General features: G+C 42.3%; 1 protein-coding gene across 1 annotated transcript; it reads left to right on the top strand.

The window, feature by feature from the left end:
• The first annotated feature begins 22,943 nt into the window (after positions 1–22,943).
• On the top strand, positions 22,944–23,939 carry LOC147712955 (olfactory receptor 4E2-like). Its single transcript, XM_086920402.1, has one exon. The coding sequence runs from the start codon at positions 22,944–22,946 to the stop codon at positions 23,868–23,870; it is 927 nt and encodes a 308-aa protein (XP_086776528.1). The 3' UTR covers positions 23,871–23,939.
• The last annotated feature ends 542 nt before the right edge of the window (positions 23,940–24,481 follow it).

Genomic DNA, 24,481 nt, shown 5'->3' with positions numbered 1-24,481 from the left:
GTCCGCCGCTGATCCCACCGCAATCCTAATGTGGCGGTGGGTGTTTCCTATGTCCGCGGCAGTGAATCTGCATCCTCCTGGATTCACCGCCTTCCTAATGAGCCCCTTGGTTTCCCTCCTTTTTTCGAGGGCCGATCCCAGAAAATCTGTCTACGTCCTCACGTATTCACTGCTCGCCCACTTATCTGTGTAAAGTCCCACAGGGCTCGTCGCTTATCCCAACCCTTTTTAATGTTTATCTCGCCCCACTTGCCTCAATCATCGAACATCATGGTGTCAAGGTGGTCTCCTATGCTGACAACACCCAGCTGGTGTTTTCTTTCAGGGACCACTCTGAGGCTGCTTTTACTAACTTTTAACAGTGTCTGATCAACATTTCATCCTGGATGACAGACAACTGTTTAAAATTAAAGACAGACAAAACAGAAGTTCTGTTTTTCAACCAGTCATCACCCCCAAAAGCCAAAATATGGTGGCCTACGGAACTTAATCATCCTCCTAGTCCAGTCCCGTCGGGGAGAAATGTAGGATTCAAATTTTACTCCTCCCTCCCAGGGAAGGCCCAGATAGGCCAAATCTCATCCTCATGCTTCTGGAAGCTGAAAACCCTAAGGAGATTCTTACATCTCCTACCAATGGACTGTAGGAAAACGGTGGTGCACTCACTAATTACTGGATTACACCAACAGTCTATACTTGTGTCTCCCAGACTACCTCATCAAAAAACTGCAGGTCATTCAAAATGCAGCCACCAGGCTCATCAGGAATGTACCACATTCATCTACGCAGCCTACATTGGTTGCCTGTCAAAAAGAGGATCCAGTTCAAGGCTCTGACCCTGGCCTTCAGGTCTACCTTTGATACTGGCCCTGAATACCTAAAACTAAGATTACCAAAATATATCCAAAACAGGACACTGAGATCAAATCACCAGAGATTCCTAGTTATTCCACATTTCAAAAAAGCTAGACTAGGTGGTCGCTCATTTGCTTTTATAACCGCCTCTCTCTGGAACTCTATGCCGGAGCATCACCCAAAGGCCAACTCAGAACCGCTATTTAGGAAGAATCTTAGAACTAGGCTCCTTATCTACGCTAGACCCTCTCCCACCAGCCTATTCACCGGGTAACCCCCCCCCCACACAACTCGCTGTCAGCGCCAGGACACCTCATTTGGAAAATGCTGATGCGCTTTACAAAATGCAATAATAATAATAATAATTAATGATTTATATCTAAGGTCTGGCTTGGTAAAATTCAGCTGTCATCACACTATATACCAGAGAGAGTATTTGAACAAGGTGTGGCTTACAATGCTATCAGGGACAGATGACAGGTGATAACATGGTAAGTAAGTAAATAACATTTTATTGTATGATTAATACAAATCTTACAATTAGAACAATCTTTAATACACACCCTTTAAAACATAACAAATGAGTCTAAAATTCATAATAAACTTATTCGGGCAATTTCCTCAAGTACTACCACAAAAATACGATTATAAACATCAATTCAGTCCATCATTTTTTCAAAACATATAGGTAAAACATAGTATGGTTAATAGCCATTTAAATTTTATTACTTGTGGGCAAATTCATTTGTGTAGTGCAAAATGTATCCCTAGCTATTTAAAACTTCCAAATTTACTGGGCTTGACTCACAGGTGTCCAGTATTTTTTTTGCAAGTATAAAAAATTTGGTAAAAGGTGGACCTTATAATTTGATTCATGTCCTGGATTGTAGAGGTATTAAATGGTCCTAGAAAAGCATTTAAGTTCATTGTTTTTTTAAATTGATATCAGTGACATTAGTACAGGCAACCCTTTAGGCACATGATTTCAGTGGTAGATGTTTGACCTGACATCCTTAGATAGGGTTTAACCTCAGCATTGTGCCTTGCAGCCATCTGTATTTGCCGGCTATGAATTCTCCCATTCTACTGATTGGATTTTGTCATTTAATCTCAAAATATTTATTACAATTTCCTTTAATTTATGTGAATCTGTGTGAGAGCTTTCTTGTGTAAGGTCTCACTTTATTACCATTTGAAGTGCTGCATAAACACTTTACACATTGCACCTAAGTTAAGCCTGCCTGCTTTTGGGCCAAGTTACATGAGGACTAAGTGCAGGTTTATTTGGCGTTTTCCCCTGAACAGAATTGTGATTGCTTCTTTAGTAGGGTCTCACTCATGTTCAACCATTAACCCGATTTCTTTCAGTAGCTAAAAAAGGAAAATGGCTCATTGCATGATGATTCAAGAGCGAAACATTTGTCACACTTGTATCATGTGCTCTCATGGCAGGAAGAGGCAGTGAAGATCATATCTTCAGCAAGGTGAGCAGTCAAAATATCAAAAAATAAATATTGGCCTACACTAATGTCGAGTTGATAATATGGTAGGGACAGAATATCTATGTTAAGAATAATGATGGACAGAATATCGACCCTAACGTAAGTAATATCGATTTTTTTTATACCGATGTAAGTAATTTCGAAGTTAGTAATATCAATATCAAATATATTGATGTTACTAATATTGATGTTACTAATATCAATATTTATATTATTGTTATGTATTTTATGTATTTAATATTTATGTGTTCTATGTTTTTTGTTCAGTGTTTTACTGGTTTAAAAATATATGTATACAATTTTTTTATGTTAATGTGTTTTGAAGTCAAGTTTGTGTTTTAGAATCGTAGGGGGCTGTGGGTTTATAGGGTAATAGGGTGGGGAGTAATTTAATTAAACTAAATTAATTATTAATTTTTAGGAATTATACATTATTGTAATTAATTTTTGTGTTTAAGTTCTGTAGCAGGTTGTGGATTAATAGGGGAATAGGGTGGGAAGTAACTTAATTGTAATTAAGTAATAATGTATTTTCAGTTCTTGGTATTGCTAATTATTTTATTGTTAATAATTATTAATTAATTTTTATAAATTGGTAATTATTTTTATTAATTGGTAATTAATTTTATTAATTGATTAATTGATAATTATCTTAAGTGTATTAATTTATTATTGGAGTGTGTTGTGCATTTATAGGAGAATAGTGTTGGAAATAATTGAAATCGAATTAAGTAATTAGTAAATGTATTTTTGGGCATTGATAATTAATTGTTTGGACATTATTTATTAATTGGTCATTATTTTAAATTATAATTTTTTAGTTATGAATATCAATGTATTGTTGATTAATCATTAATTGGTAACTAAATATTAGTAAATATAATGTATGTATATTTTTTAATTAATATATGAATACATAAATATTAATTGGCAATTAACTTTTAATAATTATTATTTTTGGGCATGGAAAAATATGTAATTGCTTAATAGTTTTTAATTGGTAATTACTTCTTAATACTTAATATGTTTTTTATTATGGGAAATATTTAATTCATTATGATGCATTGGTATTTATGATTAATTTATTGTTAATTATTTATTGAAAGTTATGCTTTTACTAATAATTTATTGGTATTTGTAAATAAATTAGTGTTATTTAATAATAAATGATTAATAATTGAAAACATTATTTTATGTATAAGTATTAATTTTTGCCCCTATGCTATCCAACACTTTCCCTACTGTTGCATTCTCTGAAGTTGAAATTGTAATTTTTACCCCTATCCAACACTTTCCCTACTGTTGCACTCTCTGGAGTTGAAATAGTAATTATTACCCATACGCTTTCCAACACTTTCCCTACTGTTGCCCGTTTACTCACCGGTAATATCCATTGCTCCGAGTCCTGGTCTCCCCGTCCCATTCCTTACAAGTGAGCAGCTAGTCTGCTCCCCAGAAACCTAAAACCTAGCAGAGCTTTTCAGCACTTCCCCCAATATGGCGCCACCAATCCGGTGAGGATAAAGGGGGAAGTGCGTCATAGAACATCCTGAGAATACCAAAGAAAACCAGAACGAAACAGACAATCACCCAAGGAAAACCCAAACCAGGGAGGGAAGGGCTCATGAATGGGACGGGGAGACCAGGACTCGGGGGAATGGATATTACCGGTGAGTAACCGGGCATTACCTCCTCGTCCTGTCTTCCCGTCCCATTCCTTACAAGTGAGCCGATACCCAAGCACACAGTGATTGTAAGAAAAAAACAGACCAAAAAGTGCGAGGAAAACAGGTCCATTTTAATCAAACAGAAAACAGTACATATCACAAATCATGTACCGCCAGGACATGAGCCCCAAAGGCAGCAGAGGCCGCCATCCCCAACTGAAGTCAACAATGGGAAACAAAAGAATGGGGAGAACCCCACGGGGCAGCATCGCAAAGGACACTCAAGGAGGCCCCTTCGAACATGGCCCAGGAGGACGATACCCACCGAGTCGACCGACCCTGAACATGAGAAGGCAGAAGACAGTGGGCAGAATCGCAAGCAGAAACCACAGCGCCCCAGACCTAACGAGACAAGGTGGACAAAGAAGGCCGAAGCCCCAGCCCCGAGAGGCCATTGGTGACAAACAGGGAATCAACCATACGGAAACCAGCAGGACGCCCCAAGAAGCGGAGAGCCCTCAGCACATCCAAGGAATGGAGGAGCACCTCCCCAGGAGAAGCAGGAGCCGGAAAAAACACAGGGAGAAAAACACTCCTGACAAAGAAAGGAAGACACCACCTTAGGAAGAAAGAACTGACTCTGACGGAGAATGACCTTATCATCGTAAAAGCGCAAGAAGGGGGGGAAGCCATCTGCACCCCAATCACACCAACCCTCCGCCCAGAAGTAATGGCCACCAGGAAAATACCCGTAGCAGAAAGGAATGTCAGGGCCACGGAGTCCAAAGGCCCAAAAGGAGGACCCGTCAAAGCCCGCAGAACCAAGGGAAGATCCCCAAGGAGGCACAGGAGAACGGGAGACAGGACGCTGAAGCTAAAAACTCCGCAGAAGGCGAGCCACCAGCGGGGAGACAGACGAAAAAGCAGAAGGGACACTTACCCGACCCGCAGCTCCGCTAGGCATGAAGGCAACTGACGAAGTCAGAAAAAAAAAAAGAATAGGATGTTCTATGACGCACTTCCCCCTTTATCCTCACCGGATTGGTGGCGCCATATTGGGGGAAGTGCTGAAAAGCTCTGCTAGGTTTTAGGTTTCTGAGGAGCAGACTAGCTGCTCACTTGTAAGGAATGGGACGGGGAGACAGGACGAGGATGTATTTCACTCTCTGGAGTTCGAATAGTAATTTTTACCCCTACACTGTCCAACACTTTCCTTACTGTTGCACTCTTTGGAGTGGGAATAGTAATTTTTACCCCTACGTTAGCCAACACTTTCCTTACTGTTGAACTCCCTGGAGTGAGAATAGTAATTTATACCCGTACGCTATCCAACACTTTCCCTACTGTTGTACTCCCTGGAATGAAGACAATTCTTATTGTCTTCATACTTTTTTAGGTTGTGCCTTTCCCCCGGGTTGAGCAGGCATTTTTTAAGGCTCTATATCTGGCAGGTCCTGAGGAAGGTGGCATGCCATCGTGTCTGTAGCCACTGAAACGCTTCGACTGTAGCCTTGTTAAGATCCTGTTATATGCAGTTGTTGGACTAGGTCATTTAAACTACAATGTTATTTTGTAGCTAATATATGTGATGTGTGTGAAGGTTGGTCTGGGTTGGTGAGAGTGTGGTATGAATGGCGGTGAGTGCATTTTGTTTGTGTCTCTCTACCTGGGTATATTATTATTTTTTTGTACATAATGCTTTATTATTCTTTCTATTGATATATGTGTATCTTTATTTGTAATAATTTCTGCAGTGTTGTCTAATGCATGTTCTAGAAAATCTTCTGTCAAAAAAAGAAAACACATTTTTTTTAAAAAGAAATGAAATAAAATAATATATTTTTGTTAATTGATTGAGTATTTCAAATTTTCTTTGTGCTCACATGTTGTAAATTGAATTAATGTAGGTAAAATAAGCTTTTAGGTCGTGAGGGAGAATTTTTCTCTTTATGTACTCCCTTGAGTGGGAATAGTAATGTTAACCCCTACGCTATCCAGCATTTTCCTTACTGTCATTTTTTTGGGAGTTGGAATAGTAGTTTTATTCCCTCTGCTATTTAATATTGTTTGTATTCATTTAGCTAATGTAGTATATAATTAATTGCAAAAATATTAAAAAAATTTTTTTTATTTGTTATAAATAATTATTTAATTTTTATTTATGTTATTGTTTTATGTGTATAGATGCTATTGTCATTTTTAATTTTTTTTAATAATTTATAAGTTATTAAAATAATTATTAAAACTGATTAAGTATATATATATTATATATTATATGTATATGTTTAATTAATGTTTTATTAAATTATATATATCACTTATCAATTTTAAACATTATGAAATATTTTGAACTATATTTTATTTCTAATTATTATTTAGTTTATTTTACATAATTTTTTTAACTACAAAATAACCCGATATTTTTACTAACGATATTTTTGACATCAATATTTTTTCCCCGATATTTTTGTACTTACCATGTTGTAGATAGGATGTCGATATTCTTGACATCGATATTCTTGCTCCGACATTTTTGTAGGTCGATTTTTTGACCTTTGATATTTTGACAGTGATTCCTTCAGCAATCGTGGAGATGGCCGTACCTTGCTGTTGGTCAGGTAGTGCATATAATGAGATTGCAGCATTTGATACATGGCTTTTATAGGGCAACACTTCAGAATGGCTAATGAAGGCACATATCAGAACTGATTTTAGGAGAACAAACATTCATCAATTATGCAATGCGTAGCAGTCAAGCTATTGAGATATACACTTACTTTGGGAAAATTATGGCAACTGTTTCTACTTTGTCTGAAACTAGGAGGGGGGATTTAGGTAGAGATGAAGAGTGGGTAAGAAACAATATGGGGAGAGGAGACTGGAATGTGGACACTTGAGGAACAAGAGGCCTTGAGGGAGAGGAATTATAGACTAGTGTAGCGGGACTATAGACTACAAAAAATACACTTTTAGGAAGACAGTTAACTAAAGAAGGCTCTTGCACTCATGTGATGGGTAAAAATTAAGTATGTCAGATGTTTTTGTGTTACATAACACAATGAGAGAAGTAGACAATAATGGATGTTTCTTTAAGGTGTTAAACTGAAAATGTTATGTTTAATTTTTCTTTACATTATTATTGCACATGTTTGACATTACGACAATCTATTGAATTTTTGTATTCACATTTGTATCTTCAACATCTACTGGTTTTGTGATGTTTGTTGATAAAAACTTTAACGATTTGTACAAATCATTAAAAATTAATAGAGAAACACAACGAAAAAATGGGTGTGGTCCAAATATGGACAGTCTATAGCTCCAAGAAGAAGTAATTGCTGCCTTTAATGACAGAAATACATGCAATATTAGACCCGTGCTTGATAAATCCTCACTCAAAACTCGAAACTTCACCACAGACCGCAACTTCACATAAGTCAAATAATATTATTCATATGCACAATTTTGAAGAAACACTCCGGGATAAAGAATTATCAATTCTATTCTTCTGAATAGGACTAAGAAACCCTCGTAAATTTGTGGCGAGGTGCTGGAACAATTTTCAGTGTGGGGAAACTGCTAACAATGTTACCTCAATGAAGTTACTGTGGCTGTGAAAAATCCAGCCTTTATAAAAAAGTATAGCAAATGAGCGACACCTGTCATCAGTCGCATGGCAGGCAAATAGTTTGTGACCATAATGGTTCATTTTGATAAGTTTCTATTGAAATAGCTTTTTGGAATGGCCACCAACATTTCATCAGCCACACAGCTTTACTGCTAAGCCCATATGCCATGTAGGAAGGTGGAGTATTATGTAGCAACTCTGGTTAGGCTTCACTATTCAATACTTTCACAACACCCCACAGATGGTCCTTGGATTCACAATTATAAATCTTTAGTTCAGACCTGGTAGAGTGGCTGGAGTGACAAGGAACATTCAGGCTTTAATAGATGAACATATGGTAAAGATTTCAGAGTGACCACATGGATGAGAAGTAATTGACACAACTTGAAAAAATCCTGCGCAAATTCATTCGAATAAAGCTGATTTTTACATATATTTATATATATAGTTGTTTCACAGCAGATTATATTGTTGACAGGCAAAATAGGCCCAGGAAGACCCAGGGTCATACATCGTATGCATAACATGGCATTAGTAAAGATGTTAACTTTTTTACAATACATCCGTCGAGAAAATGAGGATATACAAGACTGAGTCAAACATAGATGTACATTATAAACTAAAAACAGCAGTGTCGCAATGTCCATGTGTACATTCTCAGATATTGACTCCAATTGTGATATGTTAGCATAAATACAATTGTTCACAGTGTGCATACCCAACTTTGTATCTTTATGGCAAGAAAATTAGAACATATTACCCGGGGGATAGGCTCAAGATATAGACCCCTATAATTAGCCCACCGCTTCCATATTTTTGGGGGTTTCTGGGAACATCCCCGTGCCATAACGATCGGAATTTCCAGCCCCATGGATAAATCAAGGCCTTGTTTCATACAAAAACAGTGGGTGGGAAATCTGCTTTTCAAGCCTTTGCAATGTTGCGGTTAGCCAAGGTAAGCCTTAGAAATAGCAGGTGTCTTTTGTATCTACTACCTCCGATCCCTTCGGTGATGTGAAGCATAGTCAAGCGCGGTGACCATGGAACATCCCTCTCCAAAACCTTAGAGAGGCAGGTCAGCACCCCAAACCAAAACCACTATAAAGCAGTACATTCCCATTTTGTATATAGGAAAGTGCTCTCAGCCACGCCGCAGCGCAGGCATAAGGGGGAAGCAATCATCGCAGCGCACCGAAGCCTGTAGCTAGTAACGTATACCAGGTGGAGGAATTTAAATTGTATGAGGTGAAGGCACACCTCATTTGCCGCACTATGCAGGGATTCAAGACCCTCAACACAGTCATCCTTGTCGAGTGGACCCAAGTCTTTCTTCCTGGCCTCACTGGACTTGTGGAGTGTGGTGTGGCTATTAGTGACCAAAGTGTGGTATAGTGCTTTAATTTTATGTGCTCCCTTCTTACCTAAAAACATCTTGGCCTCAATGGGGTTAAAGTCGGGAATGGTGTCTTGCAGAGCAAGGTATGGGGTAGATGTGTGGCGAAAATGAAGATACTTATAAAATTGGGATTGGGGCATTTTTAAGTTGGATAGTAGCTGTTGGAAGGACTTAGGGGTCTGACAATGAATTACATCGCCAACCATTGAGATTCCAATAGTGTCGCAGCCTACAAACCCCAGGAGTGCAATCAATTGTGCAAGAAGGCCATTGCGCCAAATAGGAGTCTCCTTAGTCAGTCTGCCCCACCACCCGATTCTACACAGTGCTTGTTGCCAGATCACAAAAAACATCCAGGTTGCAGGCGGTATCTGCTTGAGCATCACACTAAAGTATAGAATTGTGTGTAGAGATTTAGAGTCCATTAGCCAACTCTTGACTGCATAGGCAAGGTCACATCTATCACCATACCACCAATCGTTTAAGATGAGGAGATGAGACTCTGGATGGGAAGCCTGGAAATCTTTGGTCGCAAGACCCCACAGTACATGGACTGAAAGTACATTTGTAGTGTGACCCTCATGGAGCCCCCACCCCAAAGGAAGTTACTAAGGATTGAATTTATTTGCCGAAACCATGTATGCGGTCTTGGGTAGGGTTGGTTTTGGAGTTAGTAAAGAAAGCAAGGTAGCAAGAGCATTTTAAAACTGGCTGATCCGCTGAACAGTGTCAGGGGCAGAGGTGACCAGGAGCCCACCTGTTGTCTAAGCTGAGGCAGCAGAGGGGCCAGGTTTTTAGTCCAGGAGCCATGTTGGGACAACGACAAGGACACTCCAAGATACTTACAGTTATTCAGCACCACCGTCACCTCCTGTGTCCAGGTCCTAAGCTGATCCCCCCCTCACCGAGGCCACAGGAACGATTTGTGAGTGTTCATATAAAGACTGGAGTTTTGGCCGAAAAATGTGCTTTATTCAAAGCAGACGTGGGCAGGATCTATTTGGGCGTGTGAAAAAATAAACAACATCATCAGCGTATAGCACTACCCGATCAGAGTACTCACCTGAACACTCGCAGCCGTACACCTGGACATCAATTTGCACCCACTCCCCAAGTGGTTCCAAGGCAAGTGGGAATAGATAGGGAGATAAAGGACATCCCTTCCTAGTGCCTCTTTCGATGTGGAACAGTCCTGAGATTGAGTCAGTGATCCATACCAAGGTGGTGATGTCCATATACAGGAGGCAAATATATTTAAGAAGTCTAGGACCAAAGTTTAGGTGGTTTAAGAGTGCTAAGAGATAGATCTAACTGAGGGAATCAAAGGCCTTATCGATATCAGCTAGAAGTAGCACCGCCGGCTCATTAAGCTGATCTACGCAGGCAATAGCATTGTATGCTCGACGAATATTGTGTCAGGTAGCAGGGCTGGGCATGAAGCCTTCCTGGTCAGGATGGACTAATCTCTTAACCCCTTCCATGCGGCCGCGATTCCCCTGGTGTCCTGTAAAGAGCACGAACCCCAGCCGTCATCAGCACACGAGCACTGTAGTGCATGACGGCTGGGGTTCGTCATCAGCATGGAAGGGGTTAATGTGCAGGACAATATGATTTGCAATGATTTTGGCAGAGAGTTTGGCCTACACATTGAGTAAGGATACCAGTCTATATAAGGCAGGAATCTCTGGGGGTCGAGCCAGTTGTAAGAAGATCACATTTCGGCGTGATGCAAGTCAGACGGGAGGTGGCCATCCTCTACAGCAGCATGGAGAGCCGCCAGATAAAGTGTTGATATTTGAGATCAGTATTTCTTGTAAAACTCAAACCCATTCGGGTTCGGTGATTTACTTGAGCGCATATCAGCAAGGGCACTCTGAACCTCCTCTGTCGTAATCAGGGCATCTAGGTCATCACGCAGAGAATCTGGCAGGGACCTCAGGGTTAGATCACTCAAAAACTGATCAATGGTGGCCACAGAGAGAGTTTCCTGTGGGCGTATAAGTCTGTGTAATAATCAGAGAAGCTGGTATCAATGCGAGCAGGGTCCGTAAGCACCTCACCTGTCAGACCCCGCAGTTTGGAGCATTTGCAGGCATAGGCGATGCAAAAGGGCACTAGATTTGTCGCTACACTGATATATGCGGCTATGTGTGGCAAGCCAATACATTTTGGCTTAGCCCAACAGGTTGCTGGCATAAAGTTGTTGTACCATGGGGAGTTTGCCGCCTATCTGCCCCTGCATTCTAAGTCTAAGATTTGTGAATCAGTGCAGGCCAGTTGCTCACAACGCTGTTGACGCCACGCAGTGCAGAAAGCAATGTCCACCCCCTGAGCGTTGACTTCATGGCTTCCCAAAGAGTCCCGTCAGAGTCTATGGTGCGATTTTCATGGGAAAAATACTCAGTGAGGGCTGTATTCATCTGGTGATGGTAGGGATCATCTTGTGGTAGCCATTTCGAGAGGCGCCTGCGGGGTAGGGAGAGCTCAGTGCCCAAATGCAATACCAGTGTTATTGGAGAATGGTCAGACAAGCCTCTGGGCAAGATCTCAGCAGTCTGAATTTTGTGGACGTGGGGGGCAGAAATTAATATATAGTCAAGACGAGAGAAAGAATTGTGTATGGTCAAAAATATGTGAATTCATTTGGGGCTGTGTGCAATTTTCACCAGGAATCTACCCATCCCAATCCCTGGGTCAGCGCATGGAGTTTTGAATTGCACAAGTCAATCAGCGGCCCCTTACTACTCCATCTGTCTATTATGGGGCACATTATATCGTTCCAGTTGCCCCAGCTAACAGCAGGCTGTGGAAGCTCCACTAAGGTCGACAACAAGGGAGGGGGGCATACACATAGACTAGAGTGAGACATTCACAGAAGAGCATGCCAGTCACCACTATATACCTGCCCAGGGGATCAGCCCAAGACCATTCATGAACAAATGGCACTCTGCGATGTATTAATATTGCCATTCCCTGAGATCCCCTTGTAAAACCAGTACAACGCCAAGCCGCACCAGGCAGAGCATCTTATTGCCCAGCAAATGAGTTTCCTGTAGCATCAGGATGTCTGTGTTGTATCGCCAAGCCTGACGGAGGTGGGCACACTATTCCAGAATAATTAAAAAAGAACTTATACTGATCCGTTATTGCTTATTAGTCGCAGGATGTGGGTGGTCTGATACAGAGCGGTGTTCCTACAATCCAAGATATAAGGCAAGAGCTATCACTTATCGCCCTCTTTGCCTGCCTTGTTGTTTAAGATCGAATTTGAGGGTCTAGTGCCGGGTGTACCCCTCAAATCCTAGATGTAGGGATTTTAGGGGTTTGGGTGCAAGTGGCTAATAGACTACTAGTCACAGTAGCTAATCCAAGCCTGAGGTGACCATATCCAGGAGTGTGTGCAGCTTTCTAAACAGAACCCTCTGTTCCGCCACTACAAACAAGTGCAAAAACCTCTCTTAGCTGTATGGACCAGGAAACCCCCCCTAATGGATGTGACTAGCCCTCTGGGAGTGAACACCTCCTGAATACCTAATTTGTACACTGCTGCCTGTGTGCAAATGTACCTCAGGGCAGGGAGAGCACTAGTTCCTTCTTTGGGAGGCATCCTTGTTGAATATTAGTGGCAGTGAAGGCTTTGAAGCTAACCGCCTTGATGTGCCACTTCACTATCCATCCTGTCAGCACCCTTCTTCCGTCACCCCTGACCTAACTCACAACGTATGCATTTATGTAACAAACAAAGAGGTAGTTCATGCACAGAGTCACAGCCAGATTTATACCCGGTAACTCTGAGATTGTTGCTGTTAGATGGAGAGAGTAGGCGTGGAACCTGGAAGTTTCCACATGAGGCACGTATAGATGCAGTGTTTTCAGATGCGCTAACCTGGCTTAATTGGCAAAAAATATTCATATAATCTGGAATTTGAATTCTCTCTCACTCACATTCCAAAGACTCTGGCAACCTTGAACAAAAATGAATTACATGTATAACAATATATCAGCCAGGGGATATGGCAAGGGGAAGAGGCTGGACTGGGCACTGGCCAGACTAATGAGCCCTCATGAAACTACCCACAAAATATTAGATGTATAAAGGCCCGGTGCAATGTAAAAATGCATTACCCTTCCCTAAAGTCTTCACTAGATATTATACTCAGTTATAACCATCCCAAGCAGATGCTGCGAAAGACACCGTTATTCAGCGCTCTCGTGGGTGTGTGTGTGGCTGTTCAGTACACATGAAGAGATTACTGCGGCATGCACCACATTAATATGGAATCATAGCTTAATACTGAAAACAATTAAGATTTGTATACTCTTCATATAGAACCATAATTTCAAAGTCAGTGTAAAACCTCTACTTCTGGTAATCAACTGTGTAAAATTGTTTGCGGTTTTCACTGACTACTCCTGCGTTTTTTTTGTGAAGAAATACTTTCTTCAAAGTGTCTCAGAATGCCCTAGAGCATCCGCCTTCCACCGCTTCATGCGTCATGAGTTTGCACCTGGTCTTTTAGGCATGAAAAATGGGATTGCCACAAATTGGTAATAGGGTTCCTGTGTCTGTCTTCAAGAACGTTGAACCCCAAACTTAAACTTAAGCCCTCAGCTGGTAGATCAACGCCTTTTAACATGGCCCGAAACATTTCTCCTCCCGGTGTAGTAGAGGGTGTTTTTAAAAGCATTCTCGAATGCGAGAGCTGAAAAGACCATGCATAGTATTGAAGGTCTGGTAAAGCCAACCCTCCTTTTTCCCTCCTCCGCCTGAGCTTTTTCCACGACAGTCTAGTGGCTCTGTATTTCCAAATGAAAGAGTTTATCGCCTTTTGACATTTGTCTAATTGCTTGGTGTCAAATGCCAGAGGGATGGAGTTAAAAAGGAATGTAAGTTTGGGTAAAATGGACATCTTCACTAGATTTATCCTCCCCAAGATGGATAAGGGGAGGTGGGCCCAGGACTTTAACTGCCTCTGACATTCTTTAACTCCTTAGCAGCGTCGAACGTTCAGTGCCCAGTGCTGAATGTTCGAATAACGGGTGCTGACCCGTCGACCAACGGTCGTGCGCAGAACTGGCAAGGTAGTGCTCGCGACGACCGTTGGCCGACGGCAGCACTTAAAGGGTTAAACACCCGATTTAGATTGTATTCAGGGATTTTCCCTACCTCCTGTGTAATTCTGATCCCCAAATAGAGCAAGGTGGAAGCAACATTGAGTGGTAAATTGCTTATGTTCCAGGCCATGATTTTGGTCTTGTTTGCGTTTATTTCATTACCCGAAACCTTGCCGAACTCCTCCGCCCTCTCTATAACCGTTGGAAAAGCTAGGTCAGGGTCAGTTGTCAATATAAGAATGTCGCCTGCATATAGGGCCACCCGCCTTTCCCATCCTCCAAATTTGAAAGAAGGGATACTAAGATTCTCTCTAAGAACCTAAGCAAAAGGCTTGATATAGAGGTTAAAGAGGAGAGGGGAAAGCAGGCAGCCCTGTCTTGTACCCCTTGTGATCTTAAAAGCCTCCGTCAATGAGCTATTAACAAGCAGTCTAGCTGGCGGGGCCTTATATAGAAGTTCCATCACTCAACAGAATCTATCTCCTGAATTGAATTTTTTCATGACCGCAGCCAAATAAGCCCGTTCACCCTATCAAAGGCTTTTGTTGCGTCAAAAGTTAAAACGGCCAATGGGAGAGAAAAGTTGGATGCAATATCAATAGCCCCGACTAGATCGTACGTGAGGTCCGCTAATTGACACCCTTTTACAAAACCCTTTTGATCTTGGTGAATGATGGCATCAGCTACACCCCCCAACCTTTTTGACATGATGGCGGCAAAGATTTTGTAATCATTGTTGAGGAGTGAGATTGGGCGGTAGGACCCACACTCAGTGGGGTGTTTCCCTTGTTTAAGGATCAGAACTACCGTCGCCTCACTCCATGAGTTTGGGGATCATCTCCCTTCATGAGGATGTTATTAAAAACTTTCACCAAGGTTGGAATGATGACGTTTCTGAGAGAACGATACAGCTCCCCTGGTAAACCATCTGGGCCGGCCGCCTTCCCTCGCTTAGACTGAGCAATAGCCTTACTTACTTCTTCCTCAGTAATTTCTGCCTCCAATCCTAATCTTTGGTCATTTGAAAGTTTAGGCAAGGAGACCATGTCAAGCCAGGTGTTCCTCTCTGCACAGTCCTCACTAATGTCTTCCTTATATGTAGTCTGAAAGAATTCCTGAAATGCATTCCCGATATTAGAGTTAAATAGGCGGGGAGATGTCTTGACCTCCACCCTAATCTCTTTAATATAATTCGTACTTGGTCTATTTTTATTTTCCAGGCGAGTATCTTGCCTGCTGCCTCGCCGAATTCAAAGTGAGTAATTTTACTCGCTTCCCACCTTCTGGTGACCCTCTCTTGGAGAATGATTTCAAGTTGACTTTTAAGGGAATCTAGTTTTTCTTGGTCTTCCCTTGAATCTATATGGGCACCTAGCTTATGCGCGATATTATTCATTTCCGCTTCTAGAACCTTGATGTTATTCCTAAATATCCTTCTTCTATGGTTCTATGGGAGGCTTTATTAGTAATACAGCCTCTCCAGAAGGCTTTCAAAGCATCCTAGACAAAGGAAATATTTGCTGAATTTACATTTACCTCGAGGAAGTGTTTAGTCTCAGACTGGAGAAAATTGATTTCATCCTCCTCTAATATGATGGTACGATCAAAAGACCATGAACTATGCTGATGTTGCTGGATAGGAATTAGACTGAAGACGATTGCCAAATGATCAGAAAGGTGGGATGGCAGATATACTATGTCTTTCACTGAGTCTTTAAGACTGTGGCTGAACAGTGCATAATCTATTCTGGACTTATGTTTATGCTTTAGGTTCTTAAAGGAGACCCCCAAATGATCCCCCGCCCTTTCCCTCCATATATCAGCTAACCCTAGCTGTGCCATAAATATCAGAAGCAATTGCCTGGATTTAGAAGGGACACAGGCTCTAGAATAGGATGATTTATCTAACTTGGGGTTTAACACGATATTAAAATCTTCAACCCAGATTACAGGGTCCGTAAAGTCAGAGAGGAGGCAGCAGATGGTGTCTACATACGAAGGGTCATCCTGATTTGGACCATAATAGCCCACTAGGGAAAACAGCAAACCCCCTAAAGAGACTCTTAATAGAAGCCATCTCCCACTTTGATCTTCCCTACATTCCAATATTTGGGCCTTAGCTTGTTTTTTAAATATAGACAGAATCCCTCTGATGTTTGCAGTTTGATCCGTGCACACAAAAGTGTCTACCCATCTCTGATTTTTTAATAGTTCTATAGTCTCAGATTTGAGAAGATGAGTTTCCTGTATGGCAAGGACCTGCGGCGGGGAATCTCTCAAATATCGAAGTATTCTTTCTCTTCTGCTCTCCGTGCGCTTGGCAATTAACATTTCAGGATAAATAATGAAACAGCGTCATGGGACCATATCCTTCACCGCCACCACCGCCATCATCCCCACAGGCATCCTATTACAGAACCCTCGATGTATCCCTAACCTGACCCAAAGGGACTGCTGAGCTCCATAATACAAGACCTGGGTGCACTTAGAGATTAAAATATACTGAAAGGATACCAGCATATGAGGAATCTTTAAGATTTCACCCTCTCCATCCCCCATGTCTGTGCCCTCCCCCCACCCCCTGGGAAACCCAACCCTACTTACACTGGCCTGATGTATGAAAAAGTATTTGCGCCCTCTGGCTAACCCCTTCTGCTCTACCCACTAATACTGTGTATCTGGTGCTAATGTTGCGTCGGCAAGACAAGCGCTTGGACCACCTGTCTGAAATCAGTTTGTGGAAGGAGGGGTTTGATGTTTCTGAGTGTCCTCATCAGGTGGTTAGCTCCCTTACACACATTGCTGATATGATTTTTCATATTCAGGTGCTTGTCCAAGGTGATTCCAAGAGACTACTCTCAGGTTCCCCAAAATTCCAACCGATCGCTCACATCATCAAAAAATATCACTGGCTAGCTGTGAAAAACAGAATCAAGTTCAAAACCCTTTGTATCGCATTTAAAGCCACAGACAACCAAGGTCCTCGATTCCTTACAAAATCCTTTGCCTTCCATGTCCCAAAACGACCACTTCGATCCATGAATTCCTCCATTATGACGGTCCCACGCACTAGGACGGTCACATGGGGCGACCGCAGCTTTACGGTGTCAACGGCCAAACTATGGAACTCCCTTGACGCAGACGTAAGGGCTGCTCCCACTATGGCTATCTTAAGATGCAAAATAAAGACGTGGCTATTCTGCCAATAAAACCTCTCCCTCTCCTTTCATTCTGCATCATCCATAGCGCCGAGACGCCCTTGGGCAATTGTTCGCGCTCTATAAATTGCATTAATAAATTAATAATAAATAAATACTATGTATATTGTATTCTAAGTTTATTTCTCGTATATTTTCCCTTTTTCCTCTCTCCTGTTGCTCTTTTTTTTTTTCCTTTTTCCTTTCCCTTATCTTATTATTTTTCTTTTTTTTTTGTCTCCTATCTCATCCGTCTTTTGTGTTCCCAATTAATGTGTCAAAATTGATTTCTTTCTATTCTGCTTTACACCCTCTTACTTAACACTAAGAGATCTAATATGAAGGAATATACTCCCTCACCCAGACTATATTCAGGTCAAACGTCCTTCCCTCCCTCGTGAAGCATCACTTAAGGATTCCAGCAGCTCATCTGCCTCATATGGTGATCTAATATTGTACATTTTGTTATTATACATGATCCGCAGAAAAGCAGGAAATCTCATTTGCACAGTAGCGCCGAAAGCTCTAAATTTCTCCATCCTTTGGCCTAATTCCCACTGCCGATCCAGGGTAGTTTTAGATAAATCTGAGCGTACCTCAAATGGGAAATCTGGACCCTTTCATGATTTAGCTTTCAAGGCCAGATTCAAAATCCTTTCTTTTATCGTGTAAGTGAGGAAATTAACTAATATTTTTCTTGGTTTAATCCTGCCGGGATTTAAGCGGAAACGGTCACTATGCACCCTTTGGATATCTTTTTCCAAGATATCAGACGACTCCTCGAGACTCAGCGAGTCTTTTAAAAATGCTACCACGAAGGTCTTGATGTTACTCCCTTCCTTTCCCTCCGGAACCTTCAACAGGCGGAGATTGTTCCTCCGTGAGTAGTTCTCTTATGTTTCCACTCTTTACCGCATGGCGTCTCCATCTCTTCATAAGGCTTTCACTCCGGCCGACCCCAAGTTTGCCTTGAGCTCCTCTACTGAGCCCTCCGAGGATTCAGTTCTTTTATTAAGTAGATCCACTTTTTTCTTGAGGACCTCACAGGCTTCCCTTATCTCCGACTGATTCTCTGCTGAGACCAAGAGCTTCTGACCGAGAAGAAGAAGGGAAAGAAGAAGGGAGCCCTGAGGCTTCTGACAGTGACTCCTCGGAGTGGCTGGGGTAGTCTGGGTTGATTGAGTGCTTGGCTGACCCGGAAGGTATTACAGAGGCTTCCATCTGTTCTGTATGTTCAGGCAAAGTTGTAAGAGTGACAGAGGATGTAACCGAGGGAATCTTAAACACTAGGGGAGTCATATTAGAGGCAGAGAAGGGGTTACCCAGATCAGTATGGCCTATAGAGTCAGTAGAGGCCACTTGGTGTTTAATATTTAAAACCTGAGTCTGAATCCTAAAAAAACGAGCGCAAGGAAGGGGTAATGCGCACCAAGCTGTTTTTTTTCTGCAGCTTTCTGTGTTTTTTTGGGCTCTTTAATTCTGGCCTCCTTAGCACCTCTCACCTTTACTTGACAATCCTGGTCCAAACTGACCCCTTTCTGTGGTCGAAGATTACAAGTATTACCGCCTGATGCACCACCTGGTGCACTATCAATACCCTCAGTACTTACAGCGCACCCTGTGTCGACCTCCTGTGGAGCCTGTATGGCCTGTGTGCCCTTAAACCATTTAGATTGTTTTCTACCCCCTATCTTACCCGGGGTATTATTTGAGCTGGCGGGACTGACCCCTATAGCCTCCGCTAACAGCACAGAGTGACCCGCTTTCTGCACCGGGGAAACCGCACTCTTTGCGCCTTTACTGCCTTCCCCAGGACCGTCCCGTGTCTGTGCAGGTACTTCAGCCTAGCCCGTAAACAGCCCTTCCACTGGCAAGAAGAAGGCGCCAATTCCGGGTTTGCTGCTGGTTCTGACGCCGCTCGCACAGCCCCGGAGGCGACCCCGGGCCGCCACTCTGCGGCCGCGTCTCATCTCCACGGCTGCTTTCAACCAGCGCGGCAAGAGGGAGGGGCGCGGAGACCGTGCGGCGCTGCCGAGACACATACACCCAGATTCCTGTTCGCCGGACCTCAGAGAAGAAAGAAGAAAGGTAATCCGCTATTTCCTTAGCACCATCGATGTAACGCTTGCGCCATTCAAGGGCACACGGCCGCCATGTCCCCTCCCTCAGTTCAAAATGCGTCATATTGTTGAGTTGTCTATGTTAACTCGAAAGTTGTAGTAATAATACATGGAAATGTCACAAAATACTTTGGAGTATAAAGATGGAACTCATCAAGATTGACCGATTGTTCAGAATTGTTTTAGAGCCCTCAGTAATAGTCCTACATATTGGTAGTGAAATTTCGATCAAGTGAATATTGCAGTAAAGAAAATTAAACATTACTTTATGCTCTTGTAAGTTTTTAATTCTGAAATATAAATTCCAGTTTTTTGGCAACGTTTTTAGGTACACCGTGAAGTAGCATTAGATATCTTCAATTGTTATTTCAAACATTTTAAATACATTGAAGACTATTCTCGATTGAAGAGATCAGAGCAAAAAGTTACTTTTTTTTAGAAAACAAAAGAAGAGAAAAAACGAAGAAAGAACTGTGCCATCTGTAAATACGGAGAAACTATTGAAAACGTGTATGAAGAAACATAGACTTGTAAAGCACTGAATGTAGGTATAGGCGGTACACTATATTTAATTATTAATGCTTCCAAATACCTCACATAGATGCCGTACTTCTGCAAACTATTTTACGAATTTTGAACAGTTTAAATTTTTATTGTGGAATAGGAAACAAAAACAAAAGCGTTTTAGATTGGTTAGTGCCAATCAAGAAAGTTGGTTTTGGGCTTCATAATGTAAGAAAACATTGTGACTGCATCGTCTTGCAAAAAAAGATCAAGTTGTTTAAAAGTGTAGAAGGTAGTGTTGGACTGGCCTGTTGCCCACTCTGTCAGTACCAGACGGACCTTATTGGAAGAGTGAAAAGGGGGGGCTCTTGGCCCCCCCGCCCGCATGGCCTCTTCGTTTCTCTCGGTGGTGGGGCGGGCCCTCCTGGGCGCGCCCCACCACCGATTGGTTGGTGCCCTCCCTGACCCGGATACCATGGTAGGATGTCCGGGTCAGGGGTGGGCGTGCCGGGAGGGGCTGGGTGGGGGGCGTAGCCACCACCACCCAGTCCCTTGTGAATAAAGAAGCGGGGAGCGCCCAGGAGACCCTCTTCTCCCTGGACGCTCCTCCACAGCGTGTTGTGCCCCGCGCTCGGGGCTTCTTGTTTCCCCACACACCATCCCTGAAACTAAATGGTTGATGTTGTCTTAGTCTAGTTTAAGCGTAATCTGTAGGTGCTTGTTGCTATCCTTGATATGCATAAGTGATCTGTGTCTGGTTTGTATATTATGCTGGTGATGCTTTCTTTAGGAATTTTTTCCCCCTTTAGTGAACTGTGATGAAACATGTTATGATATTGCAATTGTGCTTAGGACTTTTTTCCCTTTGTAGCTTTAAATTGATGTTTTGATGTGTTAGCTAGAGTAGTTGTCATTAGAATTTTTCTCCTAGGTCGTCGTATTTATTAGGTTTGGGGCATGCGGTAAGGTCATGACCGGTGAGCAGCTATTTTAAGGTCTGAGGGGGCGGGCATCATCCTAGGGAGGTTCCCGCCCAGGGGGAGGGGCCATTGGCCACTCCTAGAACTTCAGGGGCAAGGTAACTGGTGCTTCAAAGGGGCACGGGTTGGAGTAGTCACGCTTTCCTTAGGCTGGTAGCCACCCCGCGCGCGCATACTTATGACGTCACCGGATGGCGCAGAGTAAGGGCCCTCCTTTAGTGGGTAAATGGAGTTCACGGCATAGACCGGGTAATTACCAGGCCCGGCTGCGCATGCGCACATCTCTAGGTGAGGCACAGCTAGTAGGACCTGACACCGGTTAGCGACCTTGCCATATGGCCAGAAATGTAGTATACAAAAATCAAGATGAGGATGTTAGATTCGGTTAGGAAACAATCTGTATTAGAGTTTCTGTTAAGGTTAGCCTCTCAAACTTGTTGACAATATTGTATCTAATGTCCTGCTGATTTTTGTATAAATTGTTGACCATGGAATTAAAAAACCTTTTTTAATTTCATATCTTAATAAATGCGGCCGGGGGGTCTTGCGACCTCCCGCCTTCCAAAGATAACCAGGTCTCATGTTCATGTGTCAGGTGTTGGTGTGGTCAGATGGGGGGGGGCGGCAGCCAGTCGCTGACCATGTCAGTGTGTGGTTCAGTTTTTCTAATCTGGTGTTGTCATTTTGCTCTTTGTTTCGACCTAGTGAAAATACAATTTCTTTGATTCTATGGTGGAAATGAATTAGCATTGTTCAGTGGTGGCCTGTCACTCTAAGTGCTTAGGCTGGTGCCCCCACAGTTCCAACGCCTGATGAGAGTCTGTTAGGCCAAGCAAAGTCAGCCTGACATACACTCATATCATATCATATCGGTGTGAGGAAGCAGGTGCTTTACATGTTTTAATGTGCATGAACATTGCAGCCTGAGCCAAAGTATGCAGACTTCAATATGTCACAGCTCTGACCGCAAAAACATCATCAGCCTGTAAAATGCTAGGCAAGTATTCTCCCAATGATGAAGGGGAGAGTCAGCCTTGCATACTTCAGGTGTATGCCCTGTCGTGCCCAGGACTGACCATCAGTGATGCCCTACAACCCCCTTTCACAGACTGGTGTAATCAACAACTCTCACTCACCGCTACCCACTCTTCGATGAGTTGAGAAAGGTCATCCTCATTGCCTGACCCAGTCCAATGACAAGAGGGGGTGGGATCCTCCATTTCTTCCTTCCTCCCTGAAACCTCCAGCTCTTTCCTGGGTCATCATGTTTTTCCCTCAGGCCACCCTCTCCACTCACTGCCACAGATCAGTACGTGCTTTATCAAATGCTTTGGTGCATGTGTGTGAATGAATGTATGCGTTTTTGCATGTGTGTGCTTTTAGTTCGATGTGCATGTATTTGCATGTGTGTATTTGTGAACTGGTGAGTGTGATTGTGTGTTCGTTTGTGTTGGTGAATGTATGGGCATACACGTATGTAAATATGTGTGCTTGTCAGTGGATGGAGGTGAGTGGGTGTGGCCACCTCAACTTCTCTAAAACCACCCTCCACGGTGTTCCAAACTACTATTTAGTCCACAATTTTGGACCGTGGTTTTAGAGCACTATTGAAATGAGCTGTATGTGAAGAAATACTGTGAACGGTTATAGCAATGAATCAAGTAATGGTCACCATTGAATGTATATCTATATGACAGGGAAGTTCGCAGCCTCACCATCAAAACATGAGAATGCCAAATGTCACACATGAAACTCTTCAGATTTAAAGAGTGCGTCTATTGAAATGAGGTAAATAAAGAATGTAAGTGGTGGAAAGAGCATTGTAAAATTACGTTAAAATTATTAAGTGTGGACATTTTCTTTTCCTTTCCCTGTTTTCTTTTTCAGATTGTATTTATTCAGAGCGATACAGTGAATTTAGCGCAACACATTGATTCAAAGCGATACAGAGAATTTAGTGCAAAACATTAACTTTAAAAATGGGAAATGTAACAAATGTGAAGGAATTTGTTCTACTAGGACTTTCGAAGAACGACGAGGTGCAGATTGTTTTAGGTGTGGTATTTTTTATGCTTTACACGGCAATTATGGTTGGAAATGTGGCCATCATCGTGACAGTGAAAGTTGTCTCATCACTACAGTCTCCCATGTACTTCTTTCTCAGCAACTTGTCCCTCATTGACTTGTGCTACCCGACTCTCATCATCCCTAAGATGCTAGCGAACATCATGTGCAGAAGTAAAACCATCCCCTTCAATGGATGCTTTTCCCAGCTCTTCCTTTTCCATCTCTTCATCATTGCAGAGGCGCTCCTACTTTCAGTGATGGCTTATGACCGTTGTGTTGCCATATGCAATCCTTTGCGTTACACCACCATCATGAACAACAGAGTTTGCAGTCTCCTGGTATTTGGTGCTTGGCTGGGGGGTGCTGTGCATTCTGTTGGTCAGATAGTCCTGATGATTAGACTACCTTTCTGTGGTCCCAATGAGGTTGATAGTTTCTTCTGTGACATCCCACCTTTACTGAGTCTGGCTTGCTCTGATACCTTCCTCACAGGTGTACTGATTGTGTGCAACAGTGGGATTTTATCTCTGGTCATCTTCGTTGTGCTGCTCGGATCCTACACGACTATCCTGCTCTCCCTAAGACAACACTCGGCCGAAGAAAAGCAGAGGGCTCTCTCCACCTGTGCCGCCCATCTAACTGTTGTTACCCTGTTTTTTGGGCTCTGCATCTTCATCTACACTCGACCCTCTAACAGTTTACCCGTGGATAAAATAGTTTCTGTTTTTTGCGCTGTCATTACCCCACTCCTAAATCCCATAATATATACTTTGAGAAACGAAGACGTTAAAAATTCAATGAGAAAACTTTTAACTGACTGTCAGCGAATATTTAGATGACGAGGAGGAATATCCTTGTAAATTAATGTTGTGGAGCAGATGATAGATCTGTCAAGCAAAGCACGTAAAGCATGTTTTTGTCTTTTCACCAGAATGCACTGTTTATAGAAATAATTCACATGTTAAACATCTCTGCAGGATGAGCCAAAAAATCATTACAAAGAGAGAAATAAAATGAGCATGGTTATTGTGTCAAAAAGGCACTTTTGCAGAAAATAAAGCTGATATTTAGACAACCCTATCAGTATACTCTGCAGTGTTTGGTTGAGTGTAATGATGTTTTACATCACAGAAGAACGCTTGATTCTTTGAAGTTTCTGTAATATTCATACTCTGATTTTGTGTACTATCACTAAAGGTACTACTGCATCCCTGCATGCAGTAACATGACAAAGAAGACCTGACGCAACTAGGGGAAATAACAGTCCTGCTCCAAACATTGGAAAAACAATCATAATAACGACCAATTCTTACACATCACATTTACGCACCTCTGAGTATCTTGTTACTGTTGAAATTGATGTCTTTCATTTTGTGCGCTTGATAACTGCTGTTTTATATCATAAGCCCTGTGTGAACCTTTGCATGGGGATGAATGAATGTGTTTGAGC

Source organism: Lissotriton vulgaris, chromosome 5 (assembly GCF_964263255.1).
Source record: "Lissotriton vulgaris chromosome 5, aLisVul1.2, whole genome shotgun sequence".
In the NCBI taxonomy this organism is placed as follows: domain Eukaryota; kingdom Metazoa; phylum Chordata; class Amphibia; order Caudata; family Salamandridae; genus Lissotriton; species Lissotriton vulgaris.
This window is presented reverse-complemented; position numbering and strand designations above follow the sequence as displayed.

Excerpts from the sequence above, each read along its gene's own strand:
- LOC147712955 (XM_086920402.1), top strand. The coding sequence starts at position 22,944 with ATGGGAAATGTAACAAATGTGAAGGAATTTGTTCTACTAGGACTTTCG.